Source organism: Pongo abelii, chromosome 13 (assembly GCF_028885655.2).
Source record: "Pongo abelii isolate AG06213 chromosome 13, NHGRI_mPonAbe1-v2.0_pri, whole genome shotgun sequence".
Lineage (NCBI taxonomy): Eukaryota > Metazoa > Chordata > Mammalia > Primates > Hominidae > Pongo > Pongo abelii.
Window position 1 is genome coordinate 122,771,935 of NC_071998.2, and position 23,539 is coordinate 122,795,473.

General features: G+C 45.8%; 1 protein-coding gene across 36 annotated transcripts in view; it reads left to right on the forward strand.

Moving 5' to 3' along the window:
• Positions 1–23,539, forward strand: part of PRRC2B (proline rich coiled-coil 2B) — a 125,158-nt gene that overhangs the window by 69,192 nt on the left and 32,427 nt on the right. For 25 of the 36 annotated variants that reach the window (XM_054520740.2, XM_063714478.1, XM_063714481.1 and 22 more), the window contains 7 exons: positions 2,215–2,358; positions 4,438–4,679; positions 5,122–5,243; positions 5,703–5,845; positions 12,997–13,087; positions 17,046–17,238; positions 22,687–23,002. In XM_054520740.2, coding sequence (XP_054376715.2) covers positions 2,215–2,358; positions 4,438–4,679; positions 5,122–5,243; positions 5,703–5,845; positions 12,997–13,087; positions 17,046–17,238; positions 22,687–23,002 — 1,251 coding nt within the window. The remainder of the gene's footprint in view (positions 1–2,214; positions 2,359–4,437; positions 4,680–5,121; positions 5,244–5,702; positions 5,846–12,996; positions 13,088–17,045; positions 17,239–22,686; positions 23,003–23,539) is intronic. The other 11 variants (XM_063714489.1, XM_054520735.2, XM_063714496.1 and 8 more) reach the window with 4 other exon arrangements.

Consider the following 23,539-nt stretch of genomic DNA (forward strand, 5'->3'; position numbering starts at 1 on the left):
CTCAGTTTCTCATGGCAGAGAACAGATGGCAGGTGAACATCATAAAACATTGGGACCTTATGAATACTGGTATTTTGGTGTGAGATTTTTTTTCCTACTCTGTATCCTTAGTAAGATTAATTCATGCTTACAATAATATCTTCATGATTCTTGAAGCAGAAGAAAGAGATGGAACAGCAATATTGGACAGGTGCTGGGTTTTTTTCCTAATTTCAAATCTACCTTTTTTGAGGCAGGATTTCATTCTGTTGCCCAGGCTGGAGTGCAGTAGTGCAATTTTGGCTCACTATAGCTTCAGTCTTCTGGGCTCAAGCAATCTTCCCGCCTCAGCCTCCCAAGTAGATGGGACTACAGGCATGCACCACCATGCCCGGCTAATTTTTGTGATTTTTGTAGAGATGGGTTTTCATCATGTTGTCCAGGCTGGTTATACTGTATTTTAAAAATACAGTTTTTATTTGGTTCTTGCCAGTGACCTTCTACCATAATGAAGCGACTCTGAGTCAGAGCCCCCTTTGCAGAGCACCAGAGCTCCTTCATGACACTTGGAGTCCATCTCTGGTTGGTCATTGGTGAATGGTGTCCAGTCTTACCATCAGGTTTATTTGACCCTGGACCTTTTTACTAAGGGAGTGGCACGCGAATTGCTGCCACGTGCCTGTGTGGTGATCCAGCCATGCCTTTCCGGCACAGTCGGCTTTAGTGAACAGCCCTATGGATCAGTGGTGCTAAGAATAATTTAAACTACTTAGGGGAAGATTTGGGTTTAGCTGTATAGGGAACAAGGCATTCCACAGGGGGCCATTTGTTGTGTAGTGGCGCCACTGTTCCTAGATTGCTCCTGTCTGGAGTGTGCTGCATATTCCAGATCAAAAGACATGTGCCATTTTTAATCTGTTCATCCAAAAATGGTGGCAGAACCTCTGTGCTAAGTTCTGTGTAAGGGAACAACATTAGGAAAGGCTTCTTCTCTAAAGCAGGTTGTAATGTCAAGGAATGAATGAAAGAATGAAGAAATAAACTGTTCCCAGGATTATAAGAGTGAAATGTTTGGCCTTGTAGGGCTCAAGGAACTTAGTACAAAATGCGGAAGGACAGGTGAATGAGGAGTTACTCATGTGTATAAATCTAATTTCCACCTGATCTTACCACATTTGATGGTAGAAAGCAGCATTTTATTATTTTATTTTTTTTTGAGACGGAGTCTCGCTCTGTTGCTCAGGCTGGAGTGCGGTGGCACAATCTCGGCTCACTGCAAGCTCCACCTCCTGGGTTCACACCATTCTCCTGCCTCAGCCTCCCGAGTAGCTGGGACTACAGGTGCCCGCCACCACGCCTGGCTAATTTTTGTATTTTTAGTATAGATGGGGTTTCACCATGTTAGCCAGGATGGTCCCGATCTCCTGACCTCATGATCCACCCACCTCGGCCTCCCAAAGTGCTGGGATTACAGGCGTGAGCCACCGCGCCTGGCCTATTTTTTTATTTTTAGAGAGAGGGTCTCACTTTGTCACCCAGACTGGAGTGCAGTGGCACGTTTTCGGCTCACTGCAACCTCCACCTCCCGGGCTCAAGTGATCCTTCCACCCCAGCCTCCTGAGTAGTTGGGACTACAGGCGCCCGCCACCACACTAATTTTTTGTATTTTTTGGTAGAGACAGGGTTTTGCCATGTTGCCCAGGCTGGTCTTGAACTCCTGAGTTCAAGTGATCCACCCACCTTGGCCTCCCAAAGTGCTAGGATTACAGGTGTGAGCCACTGTGCCAGGCAAAAGCAGCATCTTAATCCTTTTGGGGTGGCCTGGGGCAGGGATGGCAGCACACTCTGTAGGTGTTGCCTCCCCAGGAAAGCAGTTGCGTACTTGGCCTCCCCTGAGCTGATTTTATAGGAGGCTGTGCTTGTCTGTGGCCTCAGGCAGTCAGAAGAACCTTCCCTGCTGTGGCCTGGAGTGGCTGTGATGTCTTACCTTATTCCCTTTGTAAGCAGGCACTGGTCCTTGCAGGTCAGCTGGAAAGGGGCATGATGCTGTCAGCAGCAGTCTCCCTTGCCACCCTCAGCGCCCTCGTGGCATCTGCCAGCACAGAGCACCCTTGTGACAAGGCTCCCTTAGAAAGCCCACTTCCAGGCAACATGGCTTTCAAGGTGTGCAGCTGGGAAGCAGACGACTGTTGACTCCATCTCACTTCCTCCATGTCTACCCCGTCTTCTTGACAGGTTTAAGGGGCTCAAGCCGACTGTTATCCTTCTCTCCCGAGGAATTTCCGACGCTGAAAGCAGCTGGAGGGCAGGACAAGGCTGGCAAAGAAAAGGGCGTCTTAGATCTGTCGTATGGGCCAGGACCAAGCCTCCGCCCTCAGAGTAAGTGACTGCAGCCTCTGGGCACTCGATGGAGTCACAGAACTTCCTCCTCTCATCTCTCTGCACTCCTAAAAGGGTGCTGATGCCACTGGGGTCTCTAGTTCGAGCTGGAAACGTGGCTCTTTGGCTTGCCACGTGATCTGTGCATCCATTGGACTTGTTGCCTAGGCCATTGGATTGGGCCTTGTGCCTTTTTTTGTCTCTTGGGTTGGGCCAGGCCTGTCTCCGCCTCCTCTGTCATCCAGTTGTTAGTTTTGCTGTGCCTGGTGGCTGTGGCAAGGATGGACAAAGGACCAATTAACTTAGGTCCCCGGTTCAAGAGCTTGTTTTCTAAAGCTCCCAATCCTAGCTGCATCTAGTCGGAATCACTGGGGAGTTTGTGAATGAGTCTGATTTCCAGTCCTCCCCTCCCCCAGCCCAATTAGGACTTGTATTTTTAACCCATTCCTCTGGGAATTGTGACATAAATCAGCCTGGCACTGGTCTCTACTGGCCCCTCATCTTAGGTCGGGCCGGGGAAGTGGCAGGATTGTGTAGCACTTGCTGGAAATTTCTCCTTGGAAGCCGAGGGTGGCTGGAGGTTAAGGTGGTGTTTAGGAATGCGATTTTCCACATGTTCTACTCAGGAATTTTGAAGTGGCTCATGTAGTCCAGGGGACTTGATCAGGTCTTAAATTGCGAGGGCCTTTTGTTTGCTTGCCTTGATGTATCCCCAAGGCCTCTCCCATTCAAGTCATAAGTGATGTCCTGTAAGTCAGTGATCACTGTGGATGTGTCTTACTTAAACCAGCACTCACTGCCTTTCCAGTGGCCCACAGAGGACTGGTTTATTGTGCTTCTTTTTTTTTTTTTTTTTTTGAGTTGGAGTTTCGCTCTTGTTGCCCAGGGTGGACCAGGGTGGAGTGCAATGGCGCGATCTCTGCTCACTGCAACCTCCGCCTCCCGGGTTCAAGTGATTCTCCTGCCTCAGGCTCCCGAGTAGCTGGGATTACAGGCATGTGCCACCACGCCCAGCTAATTTTGTATTTTTAGTAGAGGTGGGTTTCTCCATGTTGGTCAGGCTGGCCTTAAACTCCTGACCTCAGGTGATCCGCCCGTCTCAGCCTCCCAAAGTGCTGGGATTACAGGCGTGAGCCACCGCGCCCGGCCTGTTTGCTTCATTTTAAGGGACATGAATTATGTCTTTCTGGGATTAATTAAGATGAGCTGCTTTGTGGGACTATAAAAATGTAGACACAGAAGAAGCTTCTAAGCATCAGTTTAATCTCCTCATTGGAGAAGGTGAGAAAACATGGACAGAGGGGTGACCTCGGCTTGCCCCAAATCACACAGCAAAGGGGTTGAAGAGCTGGGATCAGACATGTCCTGGGTCTCTTTCCCTTAAGGGTCGTGTAACTCAGAGACCTTTGTGCTTCAACTTCTAACCAAAAGGTGACCGAAAACAGCGGTCTGTTGTCTCATTTGATTTCTTGTTGGCCTCTAATAATTTCCACCCGATCTTACCACATTTGGCGATAGAAAGCATCATTTCAGCAGGTTTCCATCTGTGAGCTACGCAAGTGCCCCACACCTCCACTGGAAGGACAGCAGCTGCGCCTTGCCTGTCTTGTGGGCTGGGGGATCTTTATTAAAAGGTGCCACTGCTAAACAAAGCCTGAAACCACTGTGCCCGGAACTCGCTCCTGTGTTAATGTGTAGACCAGTGCTGACCCTAAGTGAGCTGGTCAGCGTTTGTTGAAGGAATGACCCAAGGCTGGTTTCATCAGGGCCATCTTCATCTCTCTGAGTTGTGAGACTTGGGGGAAGGGTGGTGATTGTTACTTACTGATGAAGCCTTCTCTCTGAGTAGATCTCATTTTTTATTTCACAGTCAGACTTCCCTCAGCAAGTTCATCCTCATTGGCCAGGGGTCTGCCCCACCCTTCCCTGACAGATTTAACAATTCTTCACTTTTGGTGTTTTTTGTTTTTCATTTTATTTTTTTGGTGAAGGAGGGAGTCCCTTGACCTTCAGAACCTCATACGATCCCTCCTTCCCCCTCCTCTTCCCTCTCCCCTTTTGCCCCCTTTCAATTTCCAGATGTGACAAGCTGGAGGGAGGGCGGTGGGCGACACATAATTTCTGCCACGTCTCTGAGCACCTCCCCAACTGAGCTGGGCAGCAGGAACTCGAGTACGGGAGATGGAGCCCCCTCCTCGGCATGTACCAGCGATTCTAAGGACCCCTCTCTCCGCCCGGCTCAGCCTGTCCGAAAAGGGGCTTCACAGTTCATGGGAAATGTATACCACCCACCTACATACCATGACATGCTTCCTGCTTTTGTAAGTCTTCAGAGTGTACTTCCCCCCCCCCCATGAAGTTGGATTGTGTCCAGCAGATAGGTCAAGTGGTTGAATGTCCCCCTTAGGGTCTCCTCTTGGCCCTGTTACCCTACTTCCGAGGCTTCCACTCGTTTTGCATTTTCTCTCCATGCTTTTTAAATCTTCAGGGCCTCTGGCTTCTTTCCCTGGTGATGTGGATATGATTTTAGCCTTTGGTTCTTTAGAAACAGGAGAGGCAGGTTTTCCCTGACATAGGTCCCCAAGTCTACTTACTGGCAGCAGGAATGAAATGGGGGAGATGGTGGTAGGATTAATTAGGAAACCCCAAGACTTTCCTGTTTCTTTTTCCCATTTTCCACTTTACAAAACACATTCTGATTTAAGTGGAAATTGCAGTTTCGGCCGTTACCAGCAAATCCTGTTCATTGATGTTATGTTTCAGATGTGTTCGCCAAAGTCATCAGAAAACCAGGGTACAGTGGAACGAGGCTCTTTTCCCCTTCCTCAGCTCCGCCTTGAACCTCGAGTTCCTTTTAGACAGTTCCAGATGAATGACCAAGACGGGTGAGTCCATTGCATTACAGTCACGTGTGTAGAGACGAGTCCGGTGGTGATTCTGGTCAGGATGAGGGGCTGATGAATAGAAGTGCTGTGTCTCCTGGAGACCACAGAGAACTTAACCAGCTCAGCGTGGCAGGGTGTGTGGGGTGGTGGCTGGGATTTGGAGCTGGATGACAGATTGAGTCATGATTTCAAGTGCCTGGAAGAGTTGAAGTTCTGGCACGTGTGTGTTGCTGCTGCCCTAGGCCTTAGCAACCAGCATGTAAAACTGCAGGACAAGGCAGAACTTCTTTCTGGGATGTACTTATTTGCTCATTATATATGTCTTTTAAAGGAACTGATAGAAATATTAAATCAAACATGAACCTTTGCAGTGTGGAATTTATTTTTGGAAAGGTATTTGATTTTGCTTCCGTCTGTATACTGGACATGATTCCATCATCTTTACTTTTCTTTTATCAGAAAAGAAAACAGGCTGGGATTGTCTCGCCCACTACGCCCACTAAGGCAGCTGGTGGAGCGGGCACCACGGCCCACCATTATCAATGCGGAAAACCTGAAGGGCCTTGACGATCTGGACGCCGATGCCGATGATGGCTGGGCAGGTGGGCAGAGAAGCACGGGTGGTTTAGATGGGCAGGACCAAAGTCCATCTCTGCTTACCAGGGATGGAAACCCCCTGGTACCACTGTGTGTTTTCCCTTGGCAAGACAGGGATGAAGAGCAGGACAGGGAAGCAGCCCTGATGTGCCCTCCTTCCTCATTTACTCCCCAACTAGCGGTTCCTTCCTGGCCAAGCCATTGGCTTCTTTTAGTCTTTAGTCTTGATCTTAGAGTTTTATTGTTAACTTTTTAAAAATTATTGATGATGCAAAATTTAAACAAAAAAGAAAATAGCTCCCAACCACTGATCACTCAGGTTCAATAAGTACCAATGTTCTGCCATTCGGTTTTTGTTTGTTTTGATTTAATTTTTTTCCAAGAGACAGGGTCTCAGCTACTCTGGGCATACTGCCTATGGGTTAGCCCTGCTCTGCAAGGAGCAGTAAAAAATATAAAGATAAAAAGGAAGGCTGGGCATGGTGGCTAACGCCTGTAATTCCTTTGGAAGGCTGAGGTGGGCAGATGACAAGATCAGGAGATCGAGACCATCCTGGCTAATGTGGTGAAACCCTGTCTCTACTAAAAATACAAAAATTAGCCAGGCGTGGTGGCGCGTGCCTGTAGTCCCAGCTACTCAGGAGGCTGAGGCAGGAGAATCACTTGAACCTGGGAAGCAGAGGTTGCAGTGAGCCAAGATCACACCACTGCACTCCAGCCTGGACGACAGAGCGAGACACTGTCTCAAAAAAAAGGAAAGAGAAAGAGTCTGGCTGTGTTTCCCATTCTGGAGTGGAGTGGCTGTTCGCAGGGTCCATCATGGTGAGCTGCAGCCTCAAACTCTTCCTCCTTCTTCAGCCTCCGGAGTAGGTGGAACTACACGCGGGTGCCACAAACCCAGCTTGTTCTGCCATTCTTATTCGTTTATCTCCACCCACTCCCCATCCCCCAACCTGATTATTGTCTTTTATAGTTCTTTTTATTTATTTTCAGGTAGATTTTAATTATAGTGAAAGGCACCCATGTCACATTTTACCTGTAGAGTTTTATAAATGGATACGTGTATATCGCACACATCCATATCCAGAGAAAGAGAGAACATTTCCCTCACCACCGCAGGCTTCCTCATTGCTTCTCCAGTGCTCTGCCCTGCGACCGCTCAAGGGCCTGCTGCTCTTCTGATTCACTTTACCCTAGATTAGTTTTGCCTAGTTAACAGACTTCAGATGGGTGGAGTCATACAGTTTTTACTCTTGCGTGGTTTTCATATTCATCAGTGTTTATATGCCAGTTGCTTTTAGTTGCTGAGATATGTTCCAGTGCATCAATATACTGTAATTTGTTTATTCATTCAAAAGCCCCACTATATACATCATACTTCTGTTTCTCTTGGGTAAATATCTAGAATTGTTGGGTCAAAGAGTAGACATAGGATTAAGTATTTAAGACCTGTCCAAACCTTTTCCCCCGGTGGTTGTGCCATTCTACATTCCCAACAGCAGTGTGTGAGAATTTGGTAGGTCTGGATCTTACATTTTGGTGTTCATCTTTTTTTTTTTTTAAAGAGACAGGGTCTCACTTTGTTTCCTAGGTTGGAGTGCAGTGGCGTGATCAAAGCTCACTGCAGCCTTGAACGTGTTTGTCTTTGATTTTAGTCATTCTAGTGGGTGTTTAGTGGTATCTCACTGTGCTTTTAATTTGCATTTTGCTGATGACTAATGATGATAAACACACTTTTATGTGCTATTTGACAGCTGATATATTGTCCTTTGGTATCTGAATTTTAAAAAATTGAGTGGTAGGATACCAGCCCTGGATACAAATCCTTTGCAACTTTTATTTTGCAAATATATTTCCTTATTGTATTCTTTGTCTTAATTTTTTTTAAACACTTTTAATGAGCAGAAGTTTGAATTTTGAAGTTTAATTTACAAATTTGGGTTTTTTTGTGGTTATTATTTTTGTGTCCTGTTTAAAAAATGTTTGCTTCCCCTTGGTGGTAAAGATATTCCTAGATGTTTTATAGTTTTAACTATTAATTTTAGGTCTTTGATCCACATTGGATTAATTTTTCTATATGGTATAATATAGGAGTCAAGGTTTGTTTTTTCCCATATGGCCAATTCTCCACAACATTTGTTGATAAGACTTTACTTTCCCTATCGAATTGCTTTGGAACCTTTGCCAAAAGTCAATTGACTATAAAAGCATTGGTCTATTTCTGGACACTGTTCCATTGATCTATTTGTTCCTCATGCCAATACCACACTGTGGGTTTATAGTAAATCTTAAATTTCAGTAGTGTAAGTTTTCCAACTTTGTTCTTTTCCAAGATTGTTTCCACATAAATTTAGAATCAACCTGTCAGTATTTACAAAAGGCCTGCGGGCATTTTGGTTAGGATTATGTTGAATCTGTATCAACATAGATAAGTGACATCTTAATTTTTTTTTTTCCCCCGAGACAGAGTCTTGCTGTGTTGCCCAGGCTGGAGTTCAGTGGCATGATCTCGACTCATTGCAACCTCTGCCTCCTGGGTTCAAGTGATTATCTTGCCTCAGCCTCCCGAGTAGCTGGAATTATAGGCGCGCACCACATGCCCAACTAATTTTTGTATTTTTAGTAGAGACGGGGTTTCACCATGTTGGCCAGGCTGGTCTCGAACTCCTGACCTTGTGATCTGCCCACCTTAGCATCCCAAAGTGCTGGAATTACAGGCGTGAGCCACTGCACCCCACCTGACATCTTAACTTTGAAACTTGGTGGTGTTTTTTTTTTTGTTGTTGTTTTTTTTTTTTTTTTTTTTTTTTTTTGGATATGGGGTCTCACTCTGCCACGCAGGCTGGAATGCAGTGGCATGATCTCAGCTCACTGCAACCTCTGCTTCCTGGGTTCAAGTGATTCTCATGTCTCAGCCTCCCAAGTAGCTGGGATTACAGGTGTGGGCCACTACGCCCTGCTAATTGTTGTATTTTTAGTAGAGACGAAGTTTCACTATGTTGGCCAGGCTGGTCTCGAACTCCTGACCTCAGGTGATCGGCTCGCCTTGGCCTCCCAAAGTGCTGGGATTACAGGTATGAGCCACCATGTCTAGTCCTTAATTTTGAATCTTTAGGTCCAGGAACCTGGTGTATCTCTTTATTAGGGCTTTCATTTCTCTCAGCAGTGTCTTACTTAGAGTTTTCATGTGGAGGTCCTGAATGTCTTTTGTTAAATTTATTCTCAGGCATTTTATGGTTTTTTGATGCTATTAGAAATGACATTGATTTTTAAGAACAATTTTATTTTTTAAGGGTTTGCTGTCATTATATAGAAAATATAGCTGAGGCCGGGCACAGTGGCTCACGCCTGTAATCCCACCACTTTGGGAGGCTGAGGTGGGTGGATCACAAGATCAGGAGATCGAGACCATCCTGGCTAACATTGGTGAAACCCCATCTCTACTAAAAATACAAAAAATTAGCCGGGCGTGGTGGCATGCACCTGTAGTCCCAACTACTTGGGAGGCTGAGGCAGGAGAATTGCTTGAACCCGGGAGGCGGAGGTTGCAATGAGCCAGGATCGCGCCGCTGCACTCCAGCCTGGGTGATAGAGCAAGACTCCATCTCAAAAAAAAAAATACAGTTGATTTTTTTGTGTTCAGTGGTAGCAGACACTTTGTTGAATACATTAGTTTTACTAGTTTTTGTTGATTTCTTAGAGTTTTCTTCATAAACCCTTATGTAGTTTGTAAATAAGGAGTTTTACATTGTCTTTTTCAGATTACATGCCTTTTATTTATTTATTTGTATTTTGCCTTATTGCACTGTGGTATACTTCTAGTATAATATTAACCTCAAGTTCTTTCTAATCTTAGGAAGAAAATGTTTCATGTGTCAGCATGAAGTGTCAGCTGTGGGTTTTTCAGAGATGCTGTTTTATCAGGTTGAGGATGTGTTGCCTTCTGTGTCTAGTTTGCTGAGCCTTTGGGTTTTTTGTTTTTGTAAATTATGGGTATTGCATTGTGTTCAGTGGTTTCCTACATCTGTGTTCATATTATTTTTCTCCTTTATTTTGATAATAGATTGCATTTTTTTTTAATGCTAAATCAACCTTGCATTCTTAGAATAAACCCTCCCTCTTTGTATGCCTAGACTCAATTTGTTAATATGTTTTAAAGTTCTGTCATGAGGGATATTAGTTTGTAATTTTCTATTCTTTTAATGTCTTTGTCAGGTTTTGGTATCAAGTTATGCTGGGCTTATAAAATGAGTTGTGGAGTGTTCCTTCTCTACTTTCCTAAAGAATAAGATTGGTATTTTTGTAAGATCAGTATTATATAGTTTTTTTTTTCTTTCTTTTTTGAGACAGGGTCTCTCACTTTGTCACCCAGGCTGAGTGCACTGCTGCAATAATGGCTCAACGCAGCCTCAAACTCCTGGGCTCAAGTGATCCTCCTGCCTCACCTTCTGAGTGGCTGGGATTACAGGTGTGGGCCACTGTGCCTGGCCAGTATTACTTTACCAGTGAAACAATTTTGCCCCTGGAGTTTTCATTGTGGAAATGTTTTCAGTAATTTATTTTATTTGATTAGTTATGAGACTGTGCAGTTTCCCTATGTCATTTCGTGTCAGTTTTTCGGTAAGTTGTGCTTTTTGAGGAATTTGTTCATTTCTTTTGAGTTGTTGAAATTATTAACATAAAGTTGTTGAAAATACATTATCCTTTTGATGTCTGTAGGATCTGTAGTGGTATCTTTTAATTCATGATAATTTGTATATTTCTTTTTCTTCATTTCTGCCAAGGAATTGAATTGTTAGTTTTATTAATCTTTACGAAGCAGCAGCTTTTGGCATTGTTCATTTTCTCCATTGTTTGACTTGTTTTCTGTATCTATTTTAAATGATTTTTTAAATCATCGAGGCAATTTTTTATTACTGGGACATTTCTAGATTACTCATTTAGTTGTCTTACAGCCAGAGAGCACATTCTGTATGTTTCAATTGTTTTCAAGTTAGTAAGACTTGTTTTATGACTAGGATATGATCTGTCTTGGAGAATATTTCAGGTGCCCTTTGAAAAGTATATATTCTACAGTTGTTGTTGGGTGTCATGTTTTGTATGTTCCAACTTAGTTAAGGTGGTTGATGGTGGCATTCAGATCTCATTGTATATTTACTGATATTTTTGTCTGCTTCTATGAGTTAAGGAAGGTGAGATATTAAACTCCAATTATGGATTTATCTGTTCCTCCCTTTAATACTGTTGGTTTCTGCTTCATTTATTTTGAAGCTGCCATTAGGCATACACACATTTATAGTTTCTATGCCTTTCTGGTGTGTTTCCACATTTCCCTCCTTATCTCTAGTAGTCTGTTATCTTGCAGTCTGTTTTGTTCTGTGTTCATACCATCGCTCTGACTTATTGTTTCCAGCAAAAATCTTTATCTATTCTTTTCCTTTAAGCTCCTTTGTGTTTGTATTTAAAGTGATTATTTAGTAGACAGCACGTAATTGCAACTTGCTTTTTCAGTTCCTAACTCTGCCTTTTAATTAGATTGAGTTTTTGTTGTTACCTTTTAAATTTTTTTTGTTTTAATTTAATTTATTTTTTCTAGAGATGGGGTCTTGCTCTGTTGCCCAGGCTGGTCTTAAACTCCTGGGCTCAAGCAATCCTCCCGCCTTAGTCTCCTGTGTAGCCAGGACTGCAGGCATACATCATGGTGCTCAGTTAGCCTTGTGTTTGAGGCAGGATCTTGCTCTGTCGCCCAAGCTGGAGTGCAGTGGCACAGTCACAGCTCACTGCAACCTCAACTTCCTGGGCTTAGGTGATTCTCTCACCTCAGCCTCCGGAGTAGCTGGGACTACAGGTGTGCACCCCCATGGCTGGCTACTTTTCTGTATTTTTAGTAGAGATATGGTTTCACCATGTTGCCCAGGCTGGTTCAAATCCTGGGCCTCAAGTGATCCTCCTGCCTCGACCTCCCAAAGCAGTGGGATTACAGGCGTGGGCCACTGTGAATTATATGATTCACATAATTTTAATATAATTATATGATTTACATAATTGTCATATAACATAAAATTTACCCTTTCAAAGTCTGTAGTTTAGTGGTTTTTAGTATGTATTCACAAGTTGTACAACTACCACCACTATTCAATTTCAGAATGTTTCCATCACTCAAAAAAGAAACCCAATACCTGTTGGCAGGCACTCTCTCCCACCTCCTAATCCTGTGGCAACAATAAATCTACTTTCCATCTCTATAGATTTGCATATTCTGGACATTTCCTATCAATGGAATCAGTATGTGGCCTTTCTTGTCTGGCTTCTTTCACGTAGTGTAATGTTTTTACAGTTAATTATGTTATAGCATGTGTTTGTATTCATTGTTTTTTATGACCAAATAATATTCCATTGCGTGGACCTACCACACACTGTTCACACAATCCTCTGTGATGGATATTTTCTGCCATCTGAGCCACTTGGGCTGATCAGTGCCTGGGGCAAGTGGTAACTCACAAATCTCACAAGTCAAGCTTCTGTATTATGAGGGTAGACAACTACTTGGTTTCTTCCTGCTTTGTTCATCCTCTTGGGCCTTGAAATAGATTTTAAAGATATATTGTTCTGATTTAAGAATTGTTACCTGTGGGAGGGTTAGTCTAACCAAGCTGCCCTGCTCTTACCAGAAGCCAAAACTGCCCTTCAAGTCACAGGGGGAGGCAGCCAGGTGGTTGACTCAGCTCCTCTGCTGGGATAGTGAGATTCCTGGCCAAAAGAACCTCTCCGATGGTGCCTGGGTACCACTGACCTTTTCTTTTTTTCTTTTTTTTTTTTTTTGAGATGGAGTCTCGCTCTGTCGTCCAGGCTGGAGTGCAGTGGCACGATCTTGGCTCACTGCAACCTGTGCCTCCTGCGTTCAAGTGATTCTCCTGCCTCAGCCTCCTGAGTAGCTAGTATTACAGGCACACACCACCACGCCCAGCTAATTTTTGTATTTTTAGTAGAGATGGGGTTTCACCATGTTGGTCAGGCTGGTCTCAAACTCCTGACCTCATGATCCGCCCACCTCAGCCTTGCAAAGTACTGGGATTACAGGCATGAGCCACCACGCCCGGCCACCACTGACTTTTTCATTCTTTCTCATTCTTCCTGGGCGCTCCTGCTGTTGTAGGCCTCCATGAAGAAGTGGACTATTCTGAGAAACTGAAGTTCAGTGATGATGAAGAGGAGGAAGAAGTTGTGAAGGACGGCAGGCCAAAGTGGTAAGGACCCGTTCCTGCCCCATCAGCGTGAGTGCATCCCTGCTTAGTGCTGCTGTGTGCATTTCCCAGTTTCCATAGCAACCTGGAATGGCAGACAGATGCTGTTTCCGCTTTGTTTTGAGGGTGACAGCTATTGATGATGGCTGTGAAGGAGGGAGCCAGAGTTTGGCTGCAGGTGTGACTGTCCTGTGCATAGTCGGCCTCTTCACCACCGCATCCGTGTGTCCCCAAGTGTGTTATGCAGACCATGTTTTCATGGATTGGTTGTGGCTGTCATGCCCAAAAAGGCTTCCATGGCCAAGCAAGTTTGGGAAACCTCCCTGGGTTCAACTACTTTTTTTTTTTTTTTTTTTTTGAGACAGGCTCTCACTGTCACCCAGGCTGGAGTGCAGTGGCGTGATGTCACCTCACTACAACCTCCTTCTCCTGGGCTCAGCGATTCTCCCACCTCAGCTTCCCAAATAGCTAGGACCACAGATGCACACCACCATACCCAGCTAATTTTTATCTTTCTGCTAGAGATGGGGTTTGCCATGTTACCCAGGTTTGGTCTCAAACTCCTGGGCTCAAGTGATCCACTGTGCCCGGCCTTAACTTCTTTCTTTACTCCAGATTCCTCAGAGGCTTAAACATGCTGAAGTACACTGGGGGCTGGGCACGATGGCTCATGCTGTTAATTCCAGCACTTTGGGAGGCTGATGCAGGTGGATCTCTTGATGTCAGGAGTTTGAGACCAGCTTGCCCAAGATGGTGAAACCCTGTCTGTACTAAAAGCACAAAAATTAACCAGGCGTGGAGGTGTGTGCCTGTAATCCCAGCTACTTGGGTGGCTGAGGCAGGAGAATTGCTTGAATCCAGGAGGCAGAGGTTGTAGTGAGCCACGATTGTGCCACTGTACTTCAGCCTGGGCGACAGAGCAAAACTCTGTCTCAAATTAAAAACAACAACAATTAAGTGCACTGGGGAGGTGAAGAAGCAGAATGCATGCCAGCTTTCCTGAATTTATTTGACCATGTTAATCTTGTCTCTTTTTTTTGGATCATTTCCTTGGACTAGTTTAGTTTTGCTTAATTTCCTTTAGAAAATACTGCATTGTACTCTCATCCCTCTAGTTTTTATAATGTTAGTAGCATTTGCTAGTACTTTTAAAATAATACCCCACAATGACCAGGCACGGTGGCTCACGCCTGTAATCCTAGCACTTTGGGAGGCCAAGGCGGGCGGATCACGAGGTCAGGAGATCGAGACCATCCTGGCTAACACAGTGAAACCCCATCTCTACTAAAAATACAAAAAACTAGCCGGGCATGGTGGCGGGTGCCTGTAGTCCCAGCTACTCGGGAGGCTGAGGCAGGAGAATGGCATGAACCCAGGAGGCGGAGCTTGCAGTGAGCCGAGATCACGCCACACGCCACACGCCACACGCCACCGCACTCCAGCCCGGGCAACAGAGCGAGACTCCACCTGAAAAAAAAAAAAAAAAAAAAATACCCCACAATTAGTTGGGCGTGGTCTGCACCTGTAGTCCTAGCTACTCAGGAAGCTGAGGTGGGAGGACTACTGGAATCCAGACGGTCGAGGCTGCAGTGAGCCATGATTGCACCACTGCACTCCAGCCTGGGTGACAGAGTAAGGCCCTGTCTCAAAAAATTAATAATAACAATCATACCTATGGTTGTCATAATTTGTATTTTTTGAGTACTAGCAAGTAAGAATTTTTCCTTTGCTTCCTTTGTATAATGCCTGTTTCCTTCACATTTATCACTGCTTTCCTTTAAAATGTAATGTTTTATATTATTTAGTTGTTAATGCTTTGCTGTTGTCTTGCAAATATTTTTCTCTATTTTCTTGTCAATAACTGAATATTTGTTAAGTCAAATCTGTGAGTCATCTTTTTCTTTGTTATTTCATCCTTTACTTAAAAGCTCCTAAAGTAAGTGCTCATCTTCTGGAAGGAGTTGGTAATAATCTTTGCTACTCTTTTTCTGATGACACACAAAAAATGAAATTCTGTAATTTCCTTTCATGCTGTTTGATTTCAGCTGAAGCTTTGGATGCAGTCGGGACATACCTGTGGGTCAGTTCCTGGAACACTAAGCTCAGAAGGAGCTGTGATCAAGAATTAAAATCAAAGGCAAAGACATAAACTCTTAGAGACTGATTGGAGCAGTAGGACACTCTGTATTCCTTGTCTCTTTGAGGCGATGGGAACTGCATATTCCCCTGAAGGAATTGGACATTGGTTTTGGAGACAGTTTTGCCCCTGACTTTGACCAAGGGCACTTCAAAATCAGAGTGCCCAAACGATCTCCTCCTGAAACTTGCTCTTTTTTTTCATGTTCTCTGAGCTGGTTGGTGACCTGGTGGAGACTTAGTGCATGCATCCACATCTTATTTGGCATCTTTATTTCCTCATACACAATTGGCTCCCAAAACTTGCCCTGACTCTGTCTCCTCTTTTCATTTTCTCTGGGGCCACTGGGACCTCCTCCTTTCCCAGACCATCCATGGGTCCACCAGTTGATCTCCATCCTTTCAGCCTGTCCTCCATGGCCCGTCCTTGCACCCTGCCCATAGTCATCTTCTAAAAACACAGGTCTTTTAGACAGGTCAGCAGCTTTACTGTGGTCTCCATTTCTCACGAAGTCAAGTCGGAATCACCTTTGTCCCCTCTGTAATTGTCCCCTCTGTAATCTCCTAAGCCGTGTTACCTGCCTCGTCTTCCCTCCCTCGCCACGTACGTGTGTGGGTAGACACACAGGCCCACACATCTGCCATCCCTGATTCCCGCTTTTCTCTGATCTGCGGTATTACCGGGCCCTTGTAAATGCTTTGCCGCAGCACCATTGCTTCCACTGTGAGGCGTCCAGACGAGCATGGCACCCATCCCCTTCTTGTCCAGCCACCCCTGCAGCTCTGTTTGGAATGCCTCATCCTTTTCCATGCTGTGTGGGCTCTGCTTGTCTCCTCTTGCTCTTTTTATTGTGGCACTGTTTAGTAGTCATCTTTTGTTCTTTTGAGGGGCATTTATTGAGCAACTGGCTTGTGCAGAGCATAGGGAGGGAGCTGTACCAAAAGGAGACGGACACACACCTGGGAGTCCTGGTTCAAATCTGTGAGCTCCTCCCTGTGAGGGGTGCCTCGTTAACCTCGAGGAGACTCAGCTACTGACTTTTTAAATCAAGAGTGTCCAATCTTTTGGCTTCCCTGGGCCACACTGGAAGAGCTGTCTTGGGCCACACATAAAATACACTAACACTAACGATAGCTGATGAGCTAAAATGAAAAAGTCACGAAAAAATACCTCATAATGTGTTTTTATTATTTTTTTTCTGAGACGGAGTCTCGCTCTGTTGACCAGGCTGGAGTGTAGTGCTGCGATTTTGGCTCACTGCAACCTTCACCTCTGGGGTTCAAGCACTTCTCCCACCTCAGCCTCTAGTAGCTGAGATTACAGGTGCCTGCTACCACACCTAGCTAAGTTTTGTATTTTTAGTAGAGACTGGTTTCACCATGTTGGCCTGGCTGGTCTGGAACTCCTGACCTCAAGTGATCAGCCCACCTCAGCCTCCCAAAGTGCTAGGATTACAGGCGTGAGCCACTACGCCCAGGCCCTCTTATAATGTTTTAAGAAAGTTTATGAATTTGTGTTGCGTTGCATCCAAAGCCCAGGGCCATCCTGGGCCACATGTGGTTGGACAAGCTTGCTTTAAAGGGAGGATCATGAGGACTTTTTTTTGCATCAGTGAGATAGTGTGACACATCCTGCCTGGGCTCTGTGTATGAGAGGGACTTGATAAACGGTGGGGCTGAACTGTGGAATTCACATGGAAGTAGTGGGACTGGTGGTCCATTCTAATGAAGAAAATGATATGGAATTCTCAAGGCCTCTGACCAGTGAGATCAGACATGCTTGGCCTGACTGCAAAAACTTAACATCAAATGTGGTTTGTCCTAGGAACAGTTGGGACCCTAGGAGGCAGCGGCAGTTGTCAATGAGCTCTGCAGACAGTGCGGACGCTAAGCGGACTCAAGAGGAAGGGAAGGACTGGGCTGAAGCAGTGGGTGCGTCCCGTGTCGTCCGAAAGGCGCCAGACCCTCAGCCACCATCCAGGAAGCTTCATGGCTGGGCACCAGGCCCTGACTACCAGGTACCAAGGGCCTTTGGCTGTCCTATGTATTTGTACTTCATTGAGTTCAGTGGCTGGGTTTCTGAAAAGTTGTAAGTGGGCATTTCTTTTTCATTTTTATATTTCTTCTTCTTTTAAATTTTTTTTTTCATAGAGACAGGGTCTCACTATGTTGCCCAGGCTTGTCTCAAACTCCAGCTCAAGTGATGCCAAAGTGCTAGGATTACAGGTGTGAGCCACCATGCCCGGCTGTTTTTACTTTTTTAAGATAAGGTCTTGCTCTATCCTTCACCTCCCACCCTCAAGCGATCCTCCCACCTCAGCCTCCTGAGTAGCTGGGACTACCGGTGTGCTGCCACACCTGGCTCATTTCATTCATTTTTTGTAGAGACGAGGTCTTACTATGTTGCCCAGGCTGGTCTTGAGCTCCTGGGCTCAAGGGATCCTCCTACCTCAGCCTCCCAAAGTGCTGAGATTATAGGCATGAGCCACTGTGTTTGTCCTCTTGTTTTAATTTAAAAAAATTAAAACAGCCAGGCATGGTGGCTCACACAATTTGCAAGGCTGTGGGCAGGGGGATCGCTTGAGACCAGGAGTAGGATTTCAAGACCATCCTGGCCAACACAGTGAAACCCTATCTCCAAAAAAAAAAAAAAAAAAAAAAAAAGCCAAAGAAATAATTAAAACAGCCTCAAAGTGATAGAAAAGTTGGAAGTACATTACAAACGATATTTTTTCTAAACTGATTGAACAGTAAGTTGACAACCTGATGAGACTCTTTACACTGTGGTACTCGTTTCCTGCCAAGATGGGGATGTTCCACCCAGGTAACTACAGTGACTTCCAGGAAATTAGCCTTGATAATTGATTGTCGTTTAATCTGCAGGCCCCATTCAGCTTTTACCAGTTGTCCCATTAATGTCCTTACTTGAAATAATCCAGTTCAGAATTACACACCTCTAGCCTTCTTTAGTCTGGATCATTTCCTCAGCCCTTCCTTCACTTTCATGATTTTGAGGCTTTGGAAGATGACAAGCCAGTGGAATGCCCCTTAAATTGGGTTTATCATCATCTTTCTTGTGAAGAAGTCCACGGTTTCCATCCTTGGCAGGGATCTTCAGGCATGACCTGACTTTCCTCATCTCATCCCACCAAGGCAACCACGACTTCACCCTGTCCCCCTCTGGCTACGTGCACTTCGGTCTCTTGATTAACGGGGTGCCTGCCAGGTTTCATGCTGTAGAGTTACTCTTTTCCCTATTTGTGGTTGATAAGAATTTTGTTGGGAGAAACTTTGAGACTGAACATCTCATTTTTGATCAAGCTTTTAGTTTACTCATTTATTTACATCAGTGGGTGGTAATCAACTCTCACCTGGTTGGCCATTGGGAGTTCTTCAGGCCAGTGCGTGTCCTTTTTACCTGTTCTCCATCCTTTTTGGAGCCCTTCCTTCATCTTTCCCGGGTGCATGACCTGTGTTGTCCTGGATCCGCCCTTTCTCCATGAAGTCCTAGTTCCTCTTAGTGAAGGATGATATTTAGAAACCAGTGCCTGAGACCCAGCAGGCTCCTTGCTGCTGGGGTGTCGTTGCTCCCGGGCCTCCTCAGCGGACAGTTGCGGGGGATGTATGTAGGTATACGTGTGTGCACAAATACACACTTTCATACCTGTATTATTTCTGGACCTGTCCGTGTTGGAAACTGTGTTCTCATTGACACCTCCAGTTCCACAGACCTCATTCCACTTCCTCCCAGTGTATGTTTGCACCTCCTTTCTGTGACAGTGAGAATGTGTCTCTCATCGTCCCTTGTATTTATACTCACTTGGTCAGTCTCCCTGTGTATGACCAATCTCATTTCTGCTGCCACACTCTCTCCCTTGCACAGATGCCCTCCTTGCCCACTCAGATGTCATTGTCCCCACTCCTGGATGCCCTGAATGTCCCTGCTGGGCCAACTCTGCCTATGAATGTCCCCCTCATCTAGCTTGGGCTCCAGCCCCACACCTCCACGTGCATGCCCTCCTCCCCTTGCCTGTGCTCTAACCATTTGGAGTGCAGTCAGCCGCCAGGACTCCCTGGCACCAGGCTCCTGGCTTGCATTGCCACACCTAGTGACTCTGGGACTGGACTGTTGAGGAGTGGGAGGGCTGGGGAAGGTGGAGTCATGACTTTGAATACACTTGGTAAAGCCTGCTATTTTCAATGCTCTTTGCTATTTATTTATTATTACTTTTTTTTGGAGATGGAGTCTCACTCTTTCGCCAGGCTGGAGTACGGTGGCGCAATCTTGGCTCACTGCAACCTCTGCCTCCCAGGTTCAAGCGATTCTCCTGCCTCAGCCTCCCGAGTAGCGGGATTACAAGCGTGCACCACCATGCCTGGCTAACTTTTGTATTTTTAGTAGAGATGGTGTTTTGCCATGTTGGCCAGGCTGGTATCAAACTCCTGATCTGCCCACCTTGGCCTCCCAAAGTACTGGGATTACAGGTGTGAGCCGCCGCGCCCGGCCTGCTCTTTGCTACTGAAAGGGCTCCTATTCCACATTCTTATAAAATGAAAATGCCCCTTAGCTGCAGTCTTCTTATTGAATATTTATTGTATGCCAGGCACATACATATGTGCTGGGTACAAGAGATACAGAAGTGAAACAAAATAGACACAATGCCACTGCTCTTGGAAATTATTCTGCAGTTAATCCACATTTTCATTCACATGTTGAGGTTGCTCTGTATTCCCTTTTTTTCCCTTTTCACCAGTCAAGAAGTAGTGCTGATCAGTATTCAAAAGGTTTCACTTTAACCTACTCGTAACAGCACTGTAAATTAACTGAACATCAACAGTGATGAAATCTATATACTAAATTTATGTATCCAAGACATCTTCTGACCAAATTTCATTCTTTCTTTCTTTTTTGAGACAGAGCCTCACTTTGTCATCCATGCTGGAGTGCAGTGGTGTGCTCTCGGCTCACTGCAACTTCCGCCTTCCAGGTTCAAGCAGTCCTTCTGCCTCAGCCTCCCAAGTAGCTGGGATTATAGGCATGTGCCACCACACCGAGCTAATTTTTGTATTTTTAGTAGAAATGGGGTTTCACCATGTTGCCTCGGCTGGTCTTGAACTCCTGATCTCAGGTGATCCACCCACCTCGGTCTCCCAAAGTACTAGGATTACAAGCATGAGCCAATGCACCTGGCCTGTTCTGACCGAATTTTTAAGAAAATGGTCTCAATTCGGCCAGCCGCGGTGGCTCACACCTGTAATCCCAGCACTTTGGGAGGCTGAGGCGGGTGGATCATGAGGTCAGAAGTTCTAGGCCAGCCTGACCAACGTGGTGAAACCCCATCTCTACTAAAAATACAAAAATTAGCCAGGCGTGGTGCCGCGCGCCTGTATTCCCAGCTACTCAGGAGGCTGAGGCAGGAGAATCGCTTGAATCTGGGAAGCAGAGGTTGCAGTGAGCTGAGATTGCACCACTGCACTCCAGCCTGGGCGACAGAGTGAGACTCCGTCTAAAAAAAAAAGTCTTAGTTCAAATTACTTTGCAGAACATTTAGTCTATAAAATAATCGCTAATTTCAGGGCCTTTTAGGAAGGCACATCAAAGGTCTTGATGGTGTACATGTGCCCTCTGAGTCTATTATTTCCTTTCCAGGAAATTATCTGAAGGAAGTAATCAGGGCTAGGCATGGGAAGGCTATGTGCAGTGGTGTATTGAATTCCATGGGATAAAGGCAGATAGGCAGATTTTGGTATGAGCCATGAACTGATCAATACACAGCCATTAGAAAGGTATGGATAGATGCTCAGGTTCGATGGCAAAGTGAAAGGAAACTGCACGCTTCGGTTCCGATGATATACAAAATGTACCTTCATGCCTCTAAATTGGAAGTTTATAATCTTATGATTACAGTACTTACCTCTGGCTTATGAGAAGTTAATTTTTAGGAAACTCCTTGACTACAGTAAATTTGTTGTATATTTCTTTTACTGAAGTATAACTCACCTACAAGAAAAGGCCTAGATCCTGTTTCTTTGGTTTGATTTTTGACAGCTGTATACATTTATGTTACTAGCATTCAAAACAGGAAGTTCTGTCTTTTTCTGATACTCAGATCTCATTAGAATTTCAGTGGCTGGAGCTCAGGTGACAGCTGTCCATCATTTGTCCCGTTGCCAGGTCTGCATGCTGCTTGACCCCTGCAGAGCAGTGAGAAAGGGTCCCAGTGTTGAGCTTTTCACTCTTCGTCTTTGGCGCTCTGGTTGTCCAGTAACTGGCAACCAGCAAGAAACTCAGAAACGGATAAATATCCGAAAGAGATTTTTTTAGGCTTTTTTTTTTTTTTTTTTTTAATGGGGTCGAGCCCTGTCCCCTGGCTGGAATGCAGTAACGTGATCTCGGCTCACTGCAGCCTCCTGGGCTCAAGTGATCCTTCCCACCTCAGCTCAGTAGCTGGGACCATAAGCATGTACCCATGCCCAACTAATTTTCGTATTTTTTGGGGGTTGGGGGTGGGGGGTGGGGGGTAAATACGGGGTCTCACCATATTGCCCAGGCTGGTCTCGAGCTCCTAGGCTCATGCAGTCCCCCATGTCGGCCCCCACAAAGTGTAGGAATTACAGGCATGAGCTACCGTGCCTGGCTAGACGTGCTTTTTTTTCCCCCCCTAGATAGAGTCTCACTCTGTTGCCCAGGCTGGAGTGCAGTGGCATGATCTCGGCTCACTGCAACTTCTACCTCCCAGGTTCAAGCGATTCTCCTGCCTCAGTTTCCCAAGTAGCTGGGACTACAGGTGCGCGCCACCACGCCCAGCTAATTTTTGTATTTTTAGTAGAGATGGTGTTTCACCATGTTGGCCAGGCTGGTTTCGAACTTCTGACCTCAGGTGATCCACCCACCTCGGCCTCCCAAAGTGCTGGGATTACAGGCGTGAGCCACTGCGCCCAGCCGACATGCTTAACAAAGATCACTTCGAAGCTTTATGTCTGACAGTGAATTTCATTTTCCTAGGGCTCTTTCTAGCCAGGGGTTTATGTATTGTTGTGTGGGCAGGAGTAGCAGTTTTCGTGACCCAGGAATGATCAGTGTGTGGCTTCCTGTTCCGGTTCTTAGCCTTGGAGGCCCTTCGCTTAAATGCCCATCAGCAGTGGTGGGAGGGTTTCTCACGTGCGGGTCGCATGTTGCTTTGCAAACATGGTTTTCACCTTCACAATCCTAAGAGCTTCCTTTGTTGTCCCCATTTTAAAAACAAGGAAGTGAGGTGTGGAGAGTTGGCACTTGGCCTAAACCACATTCCACATACAGCAGAGGCCAGAGCAGGATTCGAACCCAGCTCTGTCTGCCACACGCCTGTGCTGCCTCTTGAAGGTGCTTGAGGATCTTGGGAGGAGAACTGATCCCAAAGTGGGAGTGGTCCCTGTATCCCGGGTCCAGAACCCATTGCCTTATCTCAGAGACATTCTCTTGGCAGAAGTCCTCAATGGGCAGCATGTTCCGGCAACAGTCCATCGAGGACAAGGAGGACAAGCCCCCACCAAGGCAGAAGTTCATTCAGTCAGAGATGTCCGAGGCGGTGGAGCGAGCCCGAAAGCGCCGGGAAGAAGAGGAGCGCCGAGCCCGGGAAGAGAGGCTGGCCGCCTGTGCTGCCAAACTCAAGCAGCTGGACCAGAAGTGTAAGCAGGCACGAAAGGCAGGTGAGGCCCGGAAGCAGGCAGAAAAGGAAGTGCCCCGGTCTCCAAGTGCTGAGAAGGCATCTCCCCAGGAAAACGGCCCTGCTGTTCGCAAAGGTAAGAGCTGGGCCGTCTTCCCACCAACTGGAAACCCTGGCCTGTTGTCCTCGGCTTGTTACTTGCAACCGCCTTCCTTCTTAGCTAGCAGAACCTATGGCTTACAACGAGATCGTATTGGGAAGCATCAGTTATTAAGAGCATAGGCCTGGGTCAAATGCCTGGGTTCTGATCCTATTTGAACTTCTTTTTTATAATTTCAGCTTTTACTTTAGTTTCAGGGGGTACATTGTGTGATGCTGAGGTTTGGGGTATGAATGATGCTGTCACCCAGGTAGTGAGCATAGTACCCAATAGGTAGTTTTTCAGCCCTTTTTCCTTCTCCCATCTGAATTTGTTAAACTAGCTGGTGAGCACCTCACCTCTCTGAAGGCTGTTTCATCATCTGTGAAATGGGATGAGTATGTACCTGCCAGCACGCGGAGGGGTGTACAGCACGCTCCAGTTTCTGGGACATTGAAACCATGCTTCTACTCACTGATGATACTCATCATCGTCACTATTATCATCACTATCCTTGCCTAACCAAAGACACAT